The sequence below is a fragment of the Nycticebus coucang genome, chromosome 14, assembly GCF_027406575.1.
Source record: "Nycticebus coucang isolate mNycCou1 chromosome 14, mNycCou1.pri, whole genome shotgun sequence".
In the NCBI taxonomy this organism is placed as follows: Eukaryota; Metazoa; Chordata; class Mammalia; order Primates; family Lorisidae; genus Nycticebus; species Nycticebus coucang.
Window position 1 is genome coordinate 70,144,236 of NC_069793.1, and position 20,953 is coordinate 70,165,188.

Genomic DNA, 20,953 nt, shown 5'->3' on the forward strand with positions numbered 1-20,953 from the left:
AAAGAATACATGTTTGGAGGGACAAAAAATTACTAAGCCTGTGTAGGAACCCACATGTCTAAGTCAGTCCTCAGTAATAAGGCTTTTAAGTGGTAGAGCCATAATTTAAACCAGTGGATATCTGACTTCTACATCATGATATCTCTCCCAAAAGTGAATAGTACATACTAAAATAATTGAAAGGGTTTTTTTCTTTCTTTCATTTTTAGTCAGCTATAACAGATTATATCACTATTGGCTCTTAGGTTTACTAAGACTAATTTTTATCCAGAAACAATAAAAGGAAGAATGCTTATTTAGCTATTAAGATTTGTGTGGCATCAAGCCCTATTTTTAAGTTAGGTAAGAAGATATAGAAAGGGACTGGCAAACTTTAAGGGCCAAATGGTAAATATTTTTAGACTTTGTGGGCCTAACATCTTTGTTGCAATTCTTCAGCTCTGTGTTGTAGCTTGAAAGTAGCCATAGATAATATATAAACAATTGGGCTTAACTGTGTTCCAATAAAGTTTTATTTTAAAAAATAGGCTCAGGTTGGGGCGGCACCTGTGGCTCAAAGGAGTAGGGCGCCAGCCCCATATACCGGAGGTGGTGGGTTCAAACCTGGCCCTGGCCAAAAAACTGCAAAAAAAAAAAAAATAGGCTCAGGCTGAAAAATTGGCTCTTAATATGCCATAATATGCCACCCACGATCTCAAAAAAAAATTTTTTCAGATGAGCTCCTTTTAAGAATATATTTTTAAAACATTCTGATGTTTATATATTTTTAGAAGAAGATATATATTCTTGAGCAGGCAATGATTATGATAATGATCATATTGAAAAGAATCAGATTACCATCACATCATCACATAATGGATTTTTTTTTTGGAGACTGAAACTTACTCTGTTACCCTGGTTAGGGTATCATGGTGTCATCATTGCTCACAGCAATCTCAAACTCTTGGGTTCAAGTGATCCTCTTGCCTCACCCTCCTGAGTAGCTGGGACTACAGGTGCTGGTCATGATGCCTGGCCAATTTTTCTATTTTTAGTAAAGATGGGGTCTTGCTCTTGCTCAGGCTAGTCTTGAACTCCTAAGCTCAAGCAATCCTCCTGCCTCAGCCTCCCAGAATGCTAGGAGTACAAGTGTGAGTCGCTGCATTGAGCCCACATAATGGATTGATGCTAGGGAATTAGCAGAGGTTACTTAGAAGGCAAGGATATTGTAGTTCAATTTCCAGCTCTGACACTTAATTAACTTCTTCAGTAAATCACTTAATCTTTCTCTTTCTTCATTTTAAAAAAAAAATGGAGATTATAGTATGTATACATTTCCCACAAAGATTAAATTAAATGATTTACAGGCAGTCCCTAAGTTACAAACATCCAACTGACATACAACTCACACACATATGGAGGCAATCATAGGTAATAGGTATATGTACCTTTTCCAACTTACATACAAATTCAACTTAAGAACATACCTACAGAACCTATCTCATTTGTATCCTGGGCACTGCCTGTATTTATTTATAAACAAATTTATTTTATGCTATTCATGTATAAGGTGCTGTGAATAGGGACTGCAAATTGGGAAATTTAAGCAACAAGTAGTCCTTTACCTCAAGAAATTTGTAGCCTTGTTAAAAGAAACAGAACCAGAAACATGTGGCCTCCATGTGATGTGATTAATACCACACCTGAGACATATACTACTTGGAGAGCTCAATGGATTAGAAAAGGGTAGAACTTGCCAGTATATGAAAATAGAGCACAGTATCCTGTCATTGTGAATAAAACAAAAGTTTTATCATTGCTGCCATCTGAGAGTATTAAAAGGGGGTATAAAAAAAGAGTATAAAAAGTATTTTTTTTCTGAAAGACTATGTCCTGGTATTCTTTTCTGAAAAGGCTGAAATAATTTTTAATCCACTTTATTGAGGTATAATTTACTTATAAAAAAAATACACCTAATGTAAGTGTATAGTTTGATGAGTTTTGACAAACGTGTACTCCTATGTATCCATTACCTTTATATCAAAAAATAGAACATTTCTGGCTCAGTGCTTATAGCTCAGTGATTGTGCACTGGCAACATGCACTGGGGCTGATGGGTTTGAACCCAGCCCAGGCCTGCTAAACAACAACAACGAAAAAAATACCCGAGCATTGTGGCCAGTGCCTGTAGTCCCAGCTACTTGGGAGGCTGAGGCAAGAGAATCGCTTAAGCCCAAGAGTTTGAGGTTGCTGTCATCTGTGACGCCAGGGCACTCTACCAAGGGTGACATAATGACACTCTTGTCTCAAAAAAAAAAAAATAATCAATAGTGTTCTATCACTTTAGAACATTATTTTTACTCTATTACAGGAAATCCTGACTCCTACCCTTGGCTCCAAGCCTCAACTAATCTCCTTTCTTTAGTTATAGATTAGTGGGCAGCGCCTGTAGCTCATAGGTAGGGTTCCGGCCCTATATACCGAGGGTGGTGGTGGGTTCGAACCCTGCCCCAGCCAAACTGCAACAAAAAATAGCCAGGTGTTGTGGTGGGCGCCTGTAGTCCCAGCTACTCGGAGGCTGAGGCAAGAGAATCACCTAAGCCTAGGAGTTGGAGGTTGCTGTGAGCTGTGATGCTACAGCACTCTACCGAGGGTGATAAAGTGAGACTGTCTCTAAAAAAATATATATCTCTAAAAAAATATATAAGATTAGTTTCATCTGCTCTTAAATTTTATATAAAAGGAACTATACAATTTGTACTCCTTGGTATCTGGCTTCTTTTGTCCAGTATAATATTTTTGAGATTCATCTATGTTATTATGTACATTAGTAGTTCATTCTTTTTTTATTGCTTGTAGTATTGCGTTATATAATATACCATTCACCAATGTTGGGCATTAAAGTTATTGCCAATTTTAGGCTTTTATGAATAAAGCAACTGACTATATATATTTGTTTACAAGTCTCTATTTGAACATTAGTTTCCATTTCTCTTGGTGAAATACCTAAAAGAGGAATTGCTAGGTCACATGGTAAGTATATGTTTTACTGTATAGGAAACTGCCAAACTCTTTATTACAGTTCTACTAGTAATATATGAGAGTCCTATCTGGTCATATCCTTGCTAACACTTGGTATGTTTTAGTCATTCTAGTTAGTATGGAATACTATCTCTGAGGTGTTTTAATTTACATTTACTTAATGACTAATGATGATATTCATCTTTTCATGTGCTAATTGGCCATGTGTACCTTATTTTATAAATATCTATTCAAATCTTTTACCACTTTTATTAACTGGATTTACTTTTTACTGAATCGTAAAAATTTTATATATATTTTGGGTTCAAGTCTTGTCAGATATTTGTATTTAAATATTTTTCTCAGTCTGTGAATTCTCTTTTCATTTTCTTAACAGTGTCTTTTGAAGACAGAAGTTTTAAATTTTTAATGGAATCCAATTTACTAAAAAAAATGTTATGACTAATGCTTTTTATGTCCTAAGAGATCTTTGCCTTTCTTAGGGTCAAAGAGATTGTGTTGTTTGTTTTTTTTAATCTAGAAACTTTATAACTTTAGGTATTATATTTAGGTCCATGATCCATTTTGTGTTAATTTTGCATACAAAATAGGGTAAAGCTAAGGAAAATATTTACCCCTAGTTGTATCTGGTTGTTCCAGAACCCTCTTTCAAAAAAACTATTCTTTCTGCCTTAAATTAAATTATCTTGACATTTTTTTCTTTCTTTTCTGTTCTATCGATCGTTATGTGTATCCTCATGATAATACCCATACTGTCTAGTTTTTGTACGTTTATTGTAAATCTTGAAATAAATTAGAGTAAGTCCTTTAATTTTGCTCTTTTTTCAATGTAGCTTTGGGAATTCTAGATGTTTTGTATTTCCACATAAATTTTAGAGTCAGCTTGGCAATTTCTACTGAAAAGGCCTGCTAGAAGATTGTTATTTCATTGATTTTATAGACTAATTTGGGAACAATTGATATCTTTATATTAAGTCTTCCAAACCATGAATGTGGCATATTTCTCCATTTATTTAGGTTTTCTTTACTTACTCTCAGTGATGTTTTGTGATTGTCAATGCATAGATCTTTGTTGAATTTAACCCTAGCTAGCTTTTTCATGATTTAGGGTGCTATTTTAAACAGTATTGCTTTTTAAAAGCTTTATTTTCCAATTATTCATTGCTAGCACTTAGAAATACAAGTGATTTTGGTATATTGACCTTTTATCCCATGACCTTGTTATCTTCACTCAGTAGTTTTTCTCTTGACACCTTATTCTTTGAACATATCAAACATGTAAAGCATCTAGACCACTAACCCTTTCTAAACCTGCCTTCCTTTCATTTGCTTGTGCTTACTCATTTGTGAAACATGTACTAGAAAATCCCCTTTGTTTTAGGCATAATTCTAGATACAAACAATCAAAGAACTCATTGTCTAAGGAAGGGGACAGATATGAAACTGATTATATATAAGAAAGTGAGATAACCATGGTAAAAAATACAAGCCAGACCTCCTAAAGACCTGTTTTAAGGACATTTGAAGTAATAAACCAAAATTTCTAAACTATTGACAGAATGAAAAGAGTGACTATAATTCACACATATCTCAACTAACTTTTCTATCACCTTTCAAGCCATAAATTCATAGAATGTAAAGGTCAACATTTTTAATCATTTTCCAAGTCATAAAAGTTAGAATTTAAAGTAGAAGAAATCTTAGCAAGCATCTATTTTGGCCACCTTTCCTTATCTTTCTTTAGATAAGGAAATAAGAGTTGGGTCTATTTCCTATAGCCTGTCCGTAATTCCTGCTGCCTATACGCCAAGACATAGTCCTCAAAGGCTGGATGCTTACTAGTGGTTAATTATTTGTTCATATTTCCTGATTTACTGAAAATTTCCTATTTTTCAGGCACCATGCTAGGTATATGAAAAAAATAAAGTTTTATTCATAAGCTACTTGGGGAGACAGATAAGAAAAGAGACAATTATAATAGATATTTCTATAATAGTGTTCCTTAGTTAGGGATTATTACTTGCAAGATACAGAAACCTAGTCAAGCTAGCTTGAGTTAAGAGAGATTTATTTATTGTGAGGACAAGAAGAAATTATATGGAACCCAAGGGCAGGAAATACAGTCTCACCTCACTGAAGTGGATGGGCAACTTCTTCCCTTCCTCTTTTCTCCATTTCTTCCCCTTCATGTGGTTTCAAGTGTTTATATCTGCTCTATTTTTCTCTCCCTGAAAGTTACTTCCCTTGCACATTCATCCACTTGTTCATTCAATTTGGCTGCCCCCAAATATCAGCCTCAGACCTTGAGTCCATATAACTTTATACCTTACTCTCTATACTTAATTGATTCATTCTCTGGATCACAAACTGTAGACTTTGATGAGAGAGCTTTTCATCATCCCAGCTTACGTCAAGTGTCTACTTCTAGTCCCTCTAGCCTTTTGGAAGCCATAGGCAGTACAGGTTTTCCTAAAATATGTGGGTGGAAAGAAATGATAGGTATCACTAGATCACAAAGGCCTATAGGCAAGTGGTAAAGCAGCATTCTATTTGTTCCTAGTTATATATTCTAAAAAAGTTTCTTTCTCTCTTTTTTTTAAAGGTTTGAATGTTTCAAGGTCAAGAACTCAGTAAACTACCATCTGCTTTTTACATTAATTCTATTCAGTTTAATAGTTACCACAGTAAGTCATATTTTGCTCTAACAAATTAAATATTAAACCTTTATAGAGTTCAGCATATTTTACTTCCAGTATTTGCTTCATGCTGTCAAACTGAAATGTTTCTACATAAAAACAGAATGTCTCACTGACAAATACTTTCTTCTTTGTTTCCTGTTGAAGTGTTATTTCTTACTGTAATTGAAGTCACTTTTTAAAATCTGGTGTCTTTAAGGGGGAAAAAGTAAAAAAGCAAATATTTAGTACACAATGGAAAAAAATTTATTTTTCTCATGGATGGATATTTACCTGTTCATTAAAAATGAAGTTGGCTCTGCTTCATTGGGCCTAGTGTGACTGTTTTAATGGTTAACCTTTTCCAAATAAGTTGAGATAGCCAATCACTCCAGATCCTATGCCAGTGCTTTTTCTTTCCTCAAGTGAATCGCATTTTGTATTAAGAAAATGCAAGCATGTGGTAAAGCATTTCTAAGTAGACTATTGCATGTTGATAGGCATAGAACTTGGAACAACATAGTGAACTGCCATTTCTAATTACTTACTATGTGCCAATTATTGTTCCAAGTCTCATTAAAGCATCACCACTGGTAGAATTGAGAGAGATTTAATAAGGATAGATAAATTTCATTTGAAATGAGTTGAGATCAAGGTGTATGGCATTAAAGACATCTGAGGCTTTACAGGAAGGCTGAGCTAAATATGTAGATTTGGGAGTTGTTAGCATATAGGTAGTACTAGAAATGTGGGAATAGATGAACTGGCACAGAAATAGCATAGACCATTAAGATGACTAAGATACAACCCTATGGAATGCTGACATTTGAGGGCCAGTGAAAGAAATGGAGCCAGCACAGGGAACTGAGAATAAATAATCAGAGAGATGTAAGAAAGCTAGGAGAGCGTGATGTCGCAGAAAATAAAGATTTCTGAAAGTGAAAAGTAAATAACAGTATTAGTTGTCTCTGAAAGTATGACTAAAATAAAGAAGGAGAGCTAACTAATAAAAATTTCCAATTAGAAGACCAGGTAACCTTCATGAGGATACTTTCATCAGTAAATTTAATGAAAGCAGATGCTATATTTCAGTTGGTTGAGATGTTGACTATGAAGTTGAAAGAGCATGTATACACTATTTTCTTAAGTTTCTACATTCCTTTGCCTAACTACATATTGGTTAATCCTGAAAGAATCCTAGAACTTAAGAGGTGAAATGAAGTCTTATTAGGGTATAATGGAAAAAAAAGTTCAGAGAGTGACTTATGTGGCCAATCAAGTTTATGTAGTGAATTGAATCTTATAAGATGAGCCATGAGTAGGGTGGGATTTCTGAACAAAGTAAACAGCAACATTTTTAAAGATGCCAAAGCCTGAAACTAGCACATTTGAAAGAAGCACAGTATTTTATGAAGTCCTAGATGAGAAGGAGAAAAGACAACATGAGGACAAACAGAAGGGCAGGAGTCATGGAAAGCTTTGAATGTCAGGCTAAGAAATTTGACCTTTTTGCTTAATGACTTCGGATACTATAAAAAAGAAATTTGAACTTTATCTTGGATGTGATGAGAGTTATTACAGAGTTATTATTTGAATTTTGATTCCCTGTACCATGTCATTTAAAAGTGTGCTCCAATAAGGCGATACACATGTTAAGTCTTAAAAAACACATTCAACTTAATCACCCACATGACATTAGGTGCCTAAGACTAGAGTTAGCGTAACCGAGGATACATCTAGGAGAGTGAGTTAAAGCTATTTGGAAGCAGAAGAGAGCAGAAGACATTTGTTTTAAATGTTTTCACTTACTGAACAGCTACTAGGTGCTAGACACTTTCTGGTATTCTTCACCACTATTGTTCTTCATTATCCAGACAAGGAAAAATTATTCTTTTGGTTAAATAGCTTGCTGATGGCATATAGCAAGTCAGTGAAGAAATTTAGCTCTTGTCTCTAACTTTGGAGTCCAGTGTTCTCTCCACTGCAGAAAAGATCTGCTACAGGGATTATCACCATAAACTCCTTACTCATCATGAGTATCCACACCCTTATCCTTCTTTGATGCTGATGCAGAGGCCAAGAGGCCAGAGCAGTCCACAATAGATTTGTAACATTTTCTTTACCATGATAGGGCTAGCACTGGAGTAGATCCACCTGTACGTAAAAACTAGCCTTTCTGTGGCATGCTCCCTGATCTGATTGGTTTTACCTTGCTGCAGTCAAGTTTAAGCAAGATAGGGGAAGCAAGAGAGGTTTGGGATTTTCAGAGTAGTTGGATTTTTTTCCCTCTCCATAATGTGCTTCATTCACATGTGTTTCTTCTAATATTTTGCAGGTTTACCTTAAGGTAAAAGAGCCTATATTCCATCAGGTAACTTTTTAAAAATTGTCAACATTTGATTGTTTAACATTATATTCCTGCTTTGTGTTTTCCTTTTCTAGGAAATTATATGCAGATACAACTCTTGAAAATGCAATGATACAACTCCAGGAAAGTTCTGTGTTTAAAACAGAGGTTGCACACTCAAATGCCTTCAGGAGCCAGGTGCAGATAATAGGAATATACCTGGGACAGCCAATGCCTAGGTCCAGCTGGCTCTTGATATTCAGTAATACATATGCAACATGCTCTTAACAGCAGAAGGAACCAGGAAGACAGACTGAAATGCCTTGAATATTTCCCCCTAATATAGTTTAATAAGTTTTTTGATATGGGAGGTTATTTATATTGAAGGAAGCAAACATAGGAAACTTTGTTGTAGTAAATGGTGATTTAAGCACATCCCATTATGAAACCAGAATGAAATAAAGTAGCAGACCTTAAGTAAAGAGAGCTATTATTTATTGTTATCATGTACTTGGTACTATGCTTATTACTACACAGACTTCTCATCTTCCCAAGAATCCCACTAGTGATTATGATCCATATCTTAAGGGAAATGAGCTCGGAGCAAGTAATTTGCCTCAGGGTGACACAGTACTAAGAGGCAGAGCCAGGATTATAATCTAGATTTGTCAGATTCCTATTCACCGTCTTTTAAACAAAGTAGCAGACAAACAAAATAAATAAGCACACTTTTCAGGGGTCGATAAGTGTAAGAGGCTTTGTAGTTTTAAAGTACTTTGTGCTAATATAAAAAGTAAACATTGTTGTCGCTTTCTTTTTTTCCAGTCATTCAAAACTTTTATTAAGAGCCTACAATGCTTCACTGACAATGCAAATCATGCAATAAATGAGGGAAATACTGAGAAACACTGCTCAAGCACCTTAAGAAAAAAGTCTAAGGGACTGAAAAGGGGAAAATAGAAGTACATAAAGCAAAAAATTTGAGTAGAGGTAGATCCATCCCCCCATTAACCACGGGCTTGTTTCTAATTAAATTTTCAATGCTTTTTAAACTCAAGCTATACAAAAATCAGCTAACTGAAAACTGTTTTTTGAAGTAAATTCCATAACCACATTATTGTGCCTTGCTTTTCTTCAGGCCAACTGAAAGTAGATGCTACAGGAAAGGACATCGTTCCTTTCTTGAAATGATGTCATTATATAATTACTCTTTTATTTAGAAAGATTTATTAGCAGTATAAGTATGAAATTATGGCTTATTGTACCCTCAATGAATCCCCAACAATAAAAAAAGAATGAAATTAATTATAATTGTATGAAGAATATTTCAGTTTTTATAAATTTATTGTTTGCCTTTTCTAGGAAAAAAACACAAAAAAACACAAAATTTTAAAATTTGGGGTTAATTTTTACATGTTTATGACCATCAATTTTTCATTTTGTATCTTAGATCTATTAGAAATAACTATTAATGTGACTGTCCATGCTGCAATATCCATGTGTTTTTCCAGTAATAAATATTTTCTTTCTGTGCATAGTAGAAATAATTACTGATTAAGAAGGGAAACAAAATGAAAGCTAGGTCTGTCCATGCCCCCTTTTATCTCATGTATGTCCTAGGCCTAGAGATTAAAATTCAGAATAAAGAAATGAAGAAATAAGGGGGATTTTAGGCTGAAGGAGATAATCTAAAGGTAAAAGACTTTAATTCATTTAACAGATATCCACTGTGTATACCTTCTCAGTACCAAATTCTGAGCTGGAAGTTTGAAAGAGACAGCAGGCCAAAGTCTTTAAGTTCTAAAGTCAAGTAGACCTACATTCAAATCTAGTCTCCTCCACTTACTAGCAATATGCTCTGGACAGATATTGGTTACTCAGATATTTGGTTTCTTCACTGTTCAACAAACACTTTTTAAGTACTTTGAATGGGCCAGGCACCATGTGAGGTATAAGAGACATACTAGTGAATAAAATATCAAGTTCTTTACCTTCAAGGAGCTTATTATTATACCTTTTCTCTAAAATTGGTATAATAACCTCCTAATTGTCTGAGGATTAAGTGAAATAATGCATATAAAACCTCTGTCACATAGTAAACACTCAGTAAATGTTAACTAGTATTAATATACCAAGAAATAAGATGTGGCTACTGGTCTCAAGAAGGTCACTGTCTAATCAGAAATATAGACTGTAAAAAAATTATTATAGTCTATAAGTCTTGTTAAAAATATGTAAAAACAAGGCTGGGCGCAGTGGCTTATGCCTGTAATCCTAGCACTCTGGGAGGCCAAGGCAGGTGGATTGCCTGAGCTCACCGGTTGGAGACCAGCCTGAGCAAGAGCAAGAGCAAGACCCTGTCTCTAAAAATAGCTGGGCGTTGTGGCAGGTGCCTGTAGTCCCAGCTACTTGGGAGGCTGAGGCAAGATAATCATTTGAGCCCAAGAGTTTGAGGTTGCCGTGAGCTATGACGCCATGGCTCTCTACCAAGGGCAACAAAAGTGAGACTCTGTCTTAAAAGTAAATAAATAAATAAAAATATAAAAACAATGGTAATAAAATTTAAAATTCTAATTAAATTTTACAATTTAATTCTAAATTAAATTAGTCACAATTAGTGTGCTTAGATGACCCAGAGGAAGGGCTTTAGAAGAATCTTTAAGGATGAACAAGATGACATAAGGTAGACAGTTGAGGAAGATGTTCCATCTAGAAAGAAACATGTATTAAGTTACATAAGTGTGGATTGATAACTTTTGCATGCGAAACAAGAGTACAAATTTACCCAGAGGTTTATGGTAGCATGCTGAAGTTATTACAAAACCACTGACTGCATATAAAAATGGCCCATCTTCCTAAAACATTTATTCATGCATATTGTTGAGATTAAACTTTTAAAAATTAAAACAAATTAGATGTGTTACAGAATAGAGTACTATGGCCACATAAATTTTTAGGATAAAGTAGGAAACTTCAAAGAACTGTATGTTTTTATCAGTTGTGCCTCTCCTATATCTGTCCATTAGGAATAAGTCATCTTTCTTCTGCCATTAGTAATACTTTTGTAGAAAAGTTTAAAAAGCACTAGTACCGTCTAAATATTTGGTATGGCTACCCTAGCTATAAGGGAGAGGTTTGGATTACTGGTGTGGGGGGAGAGGCTAGATCATGAAGAGCCCTTTATGCTCTTCTTAAAATTATAGGCAGTGTGGGCCATTAAAGCTTTTAGGCTGCAGTGTGACCAGATCAGATTCTCATTTAGAAAGATTCACTAGGCCGGGCACAGTGGTTCACACCTGCAATCCTAGCACTCTGGGAGGCCAAGGAGGGTGGATTGCTTGAGCTCCTGAGTTCGAGACTAGCCTGAGTAAAACAAGACCCCCATCTCTAGTAACAACAGAAAAACTGAGGCAAGAAGATCACTTGAGCCCAAGAGTTGGAGGTTGCCGTGAGCTAGGAAGCCATGGCACTCTACCCAACGTGACAGCTTGAGACTCTATCTCAAAAAAAAAAAAAAGAAAAAGAAAAGAAAGATTCATTGGAAGACTATCTAGGGGCTGAAGGAAGTTAAAGGGGGAGTTGAGAGACAGTTTGATTTATGTTGCACTGATTTCTGTTCCACTGGTTCATTGAGAAAGGATGAAGAAAATACAACAGTGCTACAGTACAATAGGAAAAAGTAAAGCTATAGATATAACAAGTAAATTTATATTAAATAATATATATTAGAAGGGAAGTACTATTAAAAAAAGAAAAACCATGTTAGAGTAGGGGATGTCCTTCTACTTGCCTCCTCCTTCACTTTCTCCAGTCACACGGCCTTCTTGCTTTATATTTCAAACACAACAAGCCTGTTTCCACTTTAGTATTCTATTTATAAGCTTTGGGTTTTGAACCAGATAGACTAAATGGTCACATCATTTTATATTTATTACATTTGTAAGTTTTAAGCTACCATAGACTCAAAATTCATTTTAGAAAGAGAAATGGTTGCCTTTTATATCCAGTAGTTTCTATAAAACATCAGGATTGAAATACATGTTTGAATATTAAAATAACATAGTTGAGAATACAAAATAGAGGGTAAATAATAAAGTATAAAATAGAGAATATTTAAGACAAGATTACAAAATACATATATTGCATATATTTAAATTATTTACTCCGGTATTAAGAAATAAGTTAGGGCAAAGGCCACTATTATGATTTATTATGATATTTGTCACTACTCTGTAAAGCTTTACTTGAAGATGTCTTGGCCTTACATGTCTAATCTGAAATATCCTATTGCTGATTTGTTAAGTAATTACAATTGATACTTTCTGTTTATACACATGGCTTTAAAAAATATCTGTTACTATTTTTTCCTGTGTATTCTTAAGAAAGAACTCCTTTTTCTGAGAATCTCTACTTGTCAAACTTCAGAATATTGTTCTCATTTTTTCATCTAACTCTTGATATTCTTATATATAGAAACATAGAAAAATTGTTTAAAAATTTGTAACAAATAATTTTTAGGGGCAGGTGCAGTGGCTCACGCCTGTAATCCTAGCACTCTTGGAGGCCCAGGTGGGCGAATTGCTTGAGCTCATTGCTTGAGTTCGAGACCAGCAACACCAAGACCCAGTCTCTAAAAATAGCTGGGTGTTGTGGCGGGCACTTGTAGTCCCAGCTACTTGGGAGGCTGAGGCAATAGGATCACTTGAGCCCAAGAGTGTGAGGTTGCTGTGAGCAATTATGCCAGGGCACTCACCCCCAGGACAACTGAAAGAGACTCTATCTCAAAAAAAAAAAAAAAATCTTTTTACAGGGGACTGCAGGGCGGCGCCTATGGCTCAAAGGAGTAGGCACCGACCCCATATGCTGAGTTCAAACCCAGCCCTGGCCAAATAAATAAATAAATAAATAAATAAAAGGGACTGCAATGTTGTCTAATCTAAAGAGGCACTAGCTTCAGAGCTTAGAATCTTGGTTTCTTGCCACTTCATTACTCACGGACAATTTCTTGCTGTCTCTATTTTTTAATTTGCTCATCTTTAAAATGTTCACAAAAAGGAGAAGTATTACTTTACAAGTATAATATTAAAATAATATAAAATAATGCAAAACAGAGGCAATAAACTATAATACTGTGATAAAGTACATATTAAAAATGTAAGAAATATGTATAAATTTCTGCCTAATAAATATAATAATAGTGTGATAAAGTAATTAAAATGTAAGACAATGTGTATAAATTTCTGTGTATGATGATCCTACAAAGCTTCTAAAAGGAAGTATTTGAGTTGGGCCTCAGGAGATAAGTAGTGACATAAAATTAGAAGGAAAGGGTTAATACAACCAGGACTATTTGTCTTGCTAACCAAATTAGCTTCCCCAAGGATGAAAGTACTGATAACAATTTTATTTTACTATGTTAAATTCAAGATGATCCAAATGCCATTGAGAGCCAAAAGCCATTTATTTAATTTTTTTTTTTTTGATAGCCTTGCAAAGGGTAATGCTCAAATCACATAGCTGCCACAATCAGTAGAACCACCGGTATATCTTAATCAAGAAAAAAAGAAAAGCATACCTATGAGTAGATAAAAAGATATTTATCCTAGGTAGGACCCTAGGTAGCTAATCAGGAAATCAGTAATTTAATATCTTGAATGAGATTTCATCTGATGTCTTAAGGAGTATGATGACTTAAAATTCCCTGCCAAAGTAGATGCCTCCTGAAGATTGCTTTCTAGACATGACATGTCAATGTATGTATTAATATCTCTCCCTTCTCATTTGACTCAAGATTTGTAAGAAGGAAAACACTAAACAATTTGAGGAACAAGAATTTAAGCAGATTTGTTAAATTTTATTCTACTATGTTCCATTTGATTACAAATTAGGGATGTAAGGAAACTACTATGTTAATACATTTGGAAAAGAAGGAAAGGAAACTACTTCTGACTATTAGCTATGTGCAAGATATTATCTGTTCATATAGCTTATCCATATAGCTTATGTACATTGACTTACCTATTATCTTAACTAAAATAGCAACAAACCTATATAGAAATTATCATCTTTATTTTATAGGTGAGATAATTGAGTCAGTTTGTCCAATGTTTCTCACCTAGTTTGTGTCTGACCTGGAAAATCAACTGAGGTGTTTTTTTATTCTAAAGCCTATATTCCTTCCATGATGCTCCTATAGCAGATTACTTCAGAATCTAATTTATCATTGGAAAGATTAGTTTTTTAAAAGAATGAGAAAATGTTATTTGGATTTTAGTATAATGATGAATTTAGAAAAATGTGAAGATTGAATATAGTTAAGATCTGTCTAACTTCACTATCCCTTCATAATTAGTAAGAATTTTACAGTACAGTAGTACTTTGGAGACTTAGGAAAATACCCTGAACATTTTTAGCTTTCCCTTTATTTTTAACCCCATGGATGCATATATTCATCTTTTACCCAATAGGTTATAATTTGTTACTATCATTACTTATTTTGGTATTTAAATTGCCTCAGATTTGGCCACTGGAGCACTTTTTTCTTTCCCCATCCCTTGAATTTATTTTTTTTCTTTCTTTTTTTTATTGTTGGGGATTCATTGAGGGTACAATAAGCCAGGTTACACTGATTGCAATTGTTAGGTAAAGTCCCTCTTGCAATCATGTCTTACTCCCATAAAGTGTGACACACACCAAGGCCCCACCCCCCTCCCTCCGTCCCTCTTTCTGCTTTTCCTCCCCCCGCATAACCTTAATTGTCATTAATTGTCCTCATATCAAAATTGAGTACATAGGATTCATGCTTCTCCATTCTTGCGATGCTTTACTAAGAATAATGTCTTCCACTTCCATCCAGCTTAATACGAAGGATGTAAAGTCTCCATTTTTTTTTAATAGCTGAATAGTATTCCATGGTATACATATACCACAGCTTGTTAATCCATTCCTGGGTTGGTGGGCATTTAGGCTGTTTCCACATTTTGGCGATTGTAAATTGAGCTGCAATAAACAGTCTAGTACAAGGGTCCTTATGATAAAAGGATTTTTTTCCTTCTGGGTAGATGCCCAGTAATGGGATTGCAGGATCAAATGGGAGGTCTAGCTTGAGTGCTTTGAGGTTTCTCCATACTTCCTTCCAGAAAGGTTGTACTAGTTTGCAGTCCCACCAGCAGTGTAAGTGTTCCCTTCTCTTCACATCCACACCAGCATCTGCAGTTTTGAGATTTTGTAATGTGGGCCATTCTCACTGGGGTTACATGATATCTCAGGGTTGTTTTGATTTGCATTTCTCTAATATATAGAGATGATGAACATTTTTTCATGTGTTTGTTAGCCATTCGTCTGTCGTCTTTAGAGAAAGTTCTATTCATTCATGTCTCTTGCCCATTGATATAAGGGATTGTTGGCTTTTTTCATGTGGATTAATTTGAGTTCTCTATAGATCCTAGTTATCAAGCTTTTGTCTGATTGAAAATATGCAAATATCCTTTCCCATTGTGTAGGTTGTCTCTTTGCTTTGGTTATTGTCTCCTTAGCTGTACAGAAGCTTTTCAGTTTAATGAAGTCCCATTTGTTTATTTTTGTTGTTGTTGCGATTGCCATGGCAGTCTTCTTCATGAAGTCTTTCCCCAGGCCAATATCTTCCAGTGTTTTTCCTATGCTTTCTTTGAGGATTTTTATTGTTTCATGCCTTAAATTTAAGTCCTTTATCCATCTTGAGTCAATTTTTGTGAGTGGGGAAAGGTGTGGGTCCAGTTTCAGTCTTTTACATGTAGACATCCAGTTCTCCCAACACCATTTATTGAATAGGGAGTCTTTCCCCCAAGGCATGTTCTTGTTTGGTTTATCGAAGATTAGGTGGTTGTAAGATGTTGGTTTCATTTCTTGGTTTTCAATTCGATTCCAAGTGTCTATGTCTCTGTTTTTGTGCCAGTACCATGCTGTCTTGACCACTATGGCTTTGTAGTACAGACTAAGATCCGGTATGCTCATGCCCCCAGATTTATTTTTATTACTAAGAACTGCCTTAGCTATACGGGGTTTTTTCCAGTTCCATACAAAACGCAGAATCATTTTCTCCAAATCTTGAAAGTACAATGTTGGTATTTTGATAGGAATGGCATTGAATTAGGTAGATTGCTTTGGGAAGTATAGACATTTTAACAATGTTGATTCTTCCCATCCATGAGCATGGTATGTTCTTCCATTTGTTAATATCCTCTGCTATTTCCTTTCTGAGGATTTCATAGTTTTCTTTATAGAGGTCCTTCACCTCCTTCATTAGGTATATTCCTAGGTATTTCATTTTCTTTGAAACTATGGTGAAGGGAGTTGTGTCCTTAATTAGCTTCTCATTTTGACTGTTATTGGTGTATACAAAGGCTACTGACTTGTGGACATTGATTTTATATCCTGAAACATTACTGTATTTTTTGATGACTTCTAGGAGTCTTGTGGTTGAGCCTTTGGGGTTCTCTAAGTATAAGATCATGTCATCAGCAAAGAGGGAGAGTTTGACCTCCTCTGCTCCCATTTGGATTCCCTTTATTTCCTTGTCTTGCCTAATTGTATTGGCTAGAACTTCCAGCACTATGTTGAATAGTAAAGGTGACAGAGGACAACCTTGTCTGGTTCCAGTTCTAAGAGGAAAAGCTTTCAGTTTTACTCCATTCAGTAAAATACTAGCTGTGGGTTTGTCATAGATAGCTTCAATCAGTTTTAGAAATGTGCCACCTATGCCTATACTCTTCAGTGTTCTAGTTAGAAAAGGATGCTGGATTTTAGCAAATGCTTTTTCTGCATCTATTGAGAGGACCATGTGATCTTTATTTTTGCCTCTGTTAATATGGTGGATAACGTTTATGGACTTGCGTATGTTAAACCAGCCTTGCATCCCTGGGATGAAGCCTACTTGATCATGATGAATGACTTTTTTGATGATAAGCTGTAATCTATTGGCTAGGATTTTGTTGAGAATTTTTGTATCTATATTCATGAGTGAGATTGGTCTGAAATTCTCCTTTTTGGTTGGGTCTTTTCCTGGTTTTGGTATCAGGGTGATGTTTGCTTCATAGAATGTGTTGGGGGAGATTCCTTCTTCCTCAATGTTTTGGAATAATTTCTGCAGTACAGGAATAAGCTCTTCCTTGAAGGTTTGATAGAATTCTGGTGTGAAGCCATCTGGACTAGGGCATTTTTTGGTTGGAAGATTTTTTATTGTTTCTTTGATCTCAGTGCTTGAAATTGGTCTGTTCAGGAGCTCTATTTCTTCCTGGCTGAGTCTAGGGAGAGGGTGTGATTCCAAATATTTATCCATTTCCTTCACATTGTCAAATTTCTGGGCATAGAGTTTCTGGTAGTATTCAGAGATGATCTCTTGTATCTCTGTGGGATTAGTTGTTATTTCCCCTTTATCATTTCTGATTGAGGTTACTAGAGATTTTACTTTTCTATTCCTCGTTAGTCTGGCCAATGGTTTATCTATTTTATTTATTTTTTCAAAAAACCAACTCCTCGTTTCATTAATTTTCTGAATGATTCTTTTGTTTTCAATTTCATTGATCTCTGATTTGATTTTGGATATTTCTTTTCTTCTACTGAGTTTAGGCTTAGATTGTTCTTCTTTTTCCAATTCCATAAGATGGCTTGTGAGATTGTTGATGCGCTCTCTTTCTGTTTTTTGAATGTAGGCATCTAAAGCGATGAATTTTCCTCCCAAAACTGCTTTTGCAGTATCACACAGGTTTTGGTAGCTTGTGTCTTCATTGTTGTTATGCTCAAGGAAGTTAATGATTTCCTGTTTTATTTCTTCCTGTACCCATCTGTTATTCAACAGAAGATTGTTTAATTTCCATACCTTTGTGTGGGGTCGAGCGCTTTTGTTAGAGTTGAGTTCCACCTTTAGTGCCTTCACTGGAGCACTTTTAAACTGGCGTTTGTGTCTCTTTGTCGTGTCCCCATGATTCTTTGAGAGTTTCTTATTTTTTGGCACAAGATAGGCTCATCTTGTTCTTTCCCTGCCACACACCTGGAATCAACCATTTGTGAATAGAACCTGGTTCTTTCGATGGAGAATAGAATTTAGAAACCAAATCCAACTGTTAATTGTTTGATTTTATATGTCCTCTGCTTTATGCCAACTTATAGAACAAACTACTTGAATTTTTTTTCTTTTTCCAATATACCTTTAGTTCTCTCTTTTTTGAGAAACAAAAACACAGCCTACTTTTTTCTTAGGTTATAGGTTTCTTGAGGATAACTAGCAGTTTACACACAACATATTCCTAGGATACCTTAGCAGAGAGAAAACACTAATAATATTTTTATAGTCTTTGGAGTTTGGGGACAAAATAGCTATAATATGTAAAGGTAAAAATTGACTATAAAAGTATGTGTATTATTCGATGAAAATTTTAAGGAACAGATAAGTATATATTCTATTGTCTTTATTTTTTTTAAGTAATAGTAGAATAAAAAAGAGATCACAAATAGTTCCTCTGCTCATGTTATAAAATCCTGAGTTAAAATGAAAAGATATAATAACCCAATAAGTAAGCAGAAATGATAGCAAGGCCTTACAAGAGAGTTTACCTAAAACAAGATACAGAAAGGTTGAAAGAAAAAGTATGGAAAAATATACCATGCAAATACTAAGCAAAAGAAATATGGTATACGTTGAGTATCCCTAATCCAAAAATCTAAAATTTGAAATTTTCCAAAATCTAGAACTTTTTGAGCACTGACATGACATCAAAGGAAGTACTCATTAGAACATTTCAGATTTCAGATTTTTAGATTATGGATGCTGACCTGATAAGTATAATGCCAGTATTCCAGAATCCAAAACACTTTTGGTCCCAAGCATTTCATATAAGGAATACTCAACCTATATAGTTCCTTTAGCATCAGACAATAGACTTGAAAGGAGAAACATTTCCAAGCATAAAGTGTGATTATAGTATTGAAAGGTTTAATTTATCCAAAAACTATGATAATTTAAAATTTATATACATATGTATCTAACATAATCTCAAAATATATAATGTAAAAATTGACAGAACTAGAAGAAAGAAATAGACAAATCCATATATTACTCTGTTTCCCCGAAAATAAGACATCCTCCAAAGATAAGACCTACTTACAGGAAAGATAAGACGTCCCCTGAAAATAAGACCTAGCGCATCTTTGGGAGCACACCTTAAAATAAGACAGTGTCTTATTTTCGGGGAAACAGGGTAGGTGATTTTAATATATAGTTGTCAGAATGTAATGATAAAATCAATTAATAGATATTGATAGAGGGTATAGATTTGAACAACATGATTAAAAAGCTCAACACAAAGAGCAGATGTAAAATACCTAACCCAACAATTGTAGAAACTTATTTTTTTCATAGTACTTGGAGAATATTTACAAAAATTTACCATATATTAGGTCAGACAGAAGTCTTAAATTTCAAAGTATTGAAATCAGAATATTTCTGACTGTAATGCAATAATGTTAGGACATAGGAAATATAGTTCTAAATAATTCATGGCTCAAAGAAATCATAGAAGAAATTATGGAACACATAGACATTAAAGAAAAGCTATATAGGTTGGCACCTGTGGCTCAATGAGTAGGGTGCTGGCCCCATATATTGAGCGGGCGGGTTTGAACCCAGCCCTGCCAATCTGCAACAAAAAATAGCCAGGTATTGTGGTGGGCTATAGTCCCAGCTACTTGGGAGGCTGAGGCAAGAGAATCACCTAAGCCCAGGAGTTGGAGGTTGCTATGAGCTGTGATGCCATGGCACTCTACCGAGGGCAAGAAAGTGAAACTCTGTCTTAAAAAATAATCAATAAATAAATAAATAAATAAAGAATAGCTATATAATAGATATGTATGCCATTTTTACAAGACACAGCCAACACTAATCATTTATCTTAAAATTAAGTTTTGTTCATCAAAAGTCACCATTAAGAAAATGAAAACATGCTATTAAAGTGGAACATAGCACATCTCATCAAACAAGAGCTAATATAGATAAAAATCTCCTCCAATACCAATACAAAGAAAGTAGAAGACCCAATAGAAAAAGACAAGAGACAGTTCATAAGAGTATATCAAAATGGTATACAAGTAAAAAGTAAACATATAAAAAGGTGCTCAATCTCATTAGTCATCAGGGAAATGAAAATTTTAAATAAATAAATATGTAACAAGATATACTACACACCCAAAAAAATGACTGAAACAGAAAAGAGTTTTCAGTACCAAGTGCTAGCTGGCAAAGATGCTGATCAACCCTCATGCATTGCTGGTGAGAGTATAAATTGGTATGATCACTTTGGAAAACAGTTTGCATGAGCTACTGAAGTTGAACTTATGCCTACTCTGATTCATATGACTCCTGGGCATATGCCCAATATGTATACAAAAAAATGTATATTTAAATGTTTATAATAAGGGTTACTATAAATAGCTAAAAATGAGACCCTAATATTCATCAACAGTAGCATGGCTATATAAAATAGGCATTTTTTTTTTTTTTTTATTGTTGGGGATTCATTGACAAGAAACCAGGTTACCCTGATTGCATCTATTAGGTAAGGTCCCTCTTATACTTATGTCTTGCCTCCAAAAGGTGTGTCATATACCAAGACCTCCTCCCTCCTTCCCTCTCTCTGTTCTTCCTTCTCCCATCCCCCTCCCTCCTTCCTTCTCTCTGCTCTTCCTTTCTCCCACCCCCTCCCTCCTTTTCTCTGCTCTCCCCTTCCCCCACCCCCCACCATGTACTAGGTCATTAATTGTCCTCATATCAAAATTGAGTACATAGGGTTCATGCTTCTCAATTCTTGTGATGCTTTACAAAGAATAATGTGTGCCGCTCATCCAGGTTAATACAAAGGATGTAAAGACTCTGCCTTTT

The 20,953-nt window shown here is 34.9% G+C and overlaps 1 protein-coding gene across 1 annotated transcript in view; it reads left to right on the top strand.

The window, feature by feature from the left end:
- Positions 1 to 20,953, top strand: part of ACER3 (alkaline ceramidase 3) — a 157,407-nt gene that overhangs the window by 104,683 nt on the left and 31,771 nt on the right. The window contains exons 5-6 of the mRNA XM_053560471.1: positions 5,624 to 5,705; positions 8,032 to 8,067. Of these exons, the coding sequence (XP_053416446.1) occupies positions 5,624 to 5,705; positions 8,032 to 8,067 (118 nt within the window). The remainder of the gene's footprint in view (positions 1 to 5,623; positions 5,706 to 8,031; positions 8,068 to 20,953) is intronic.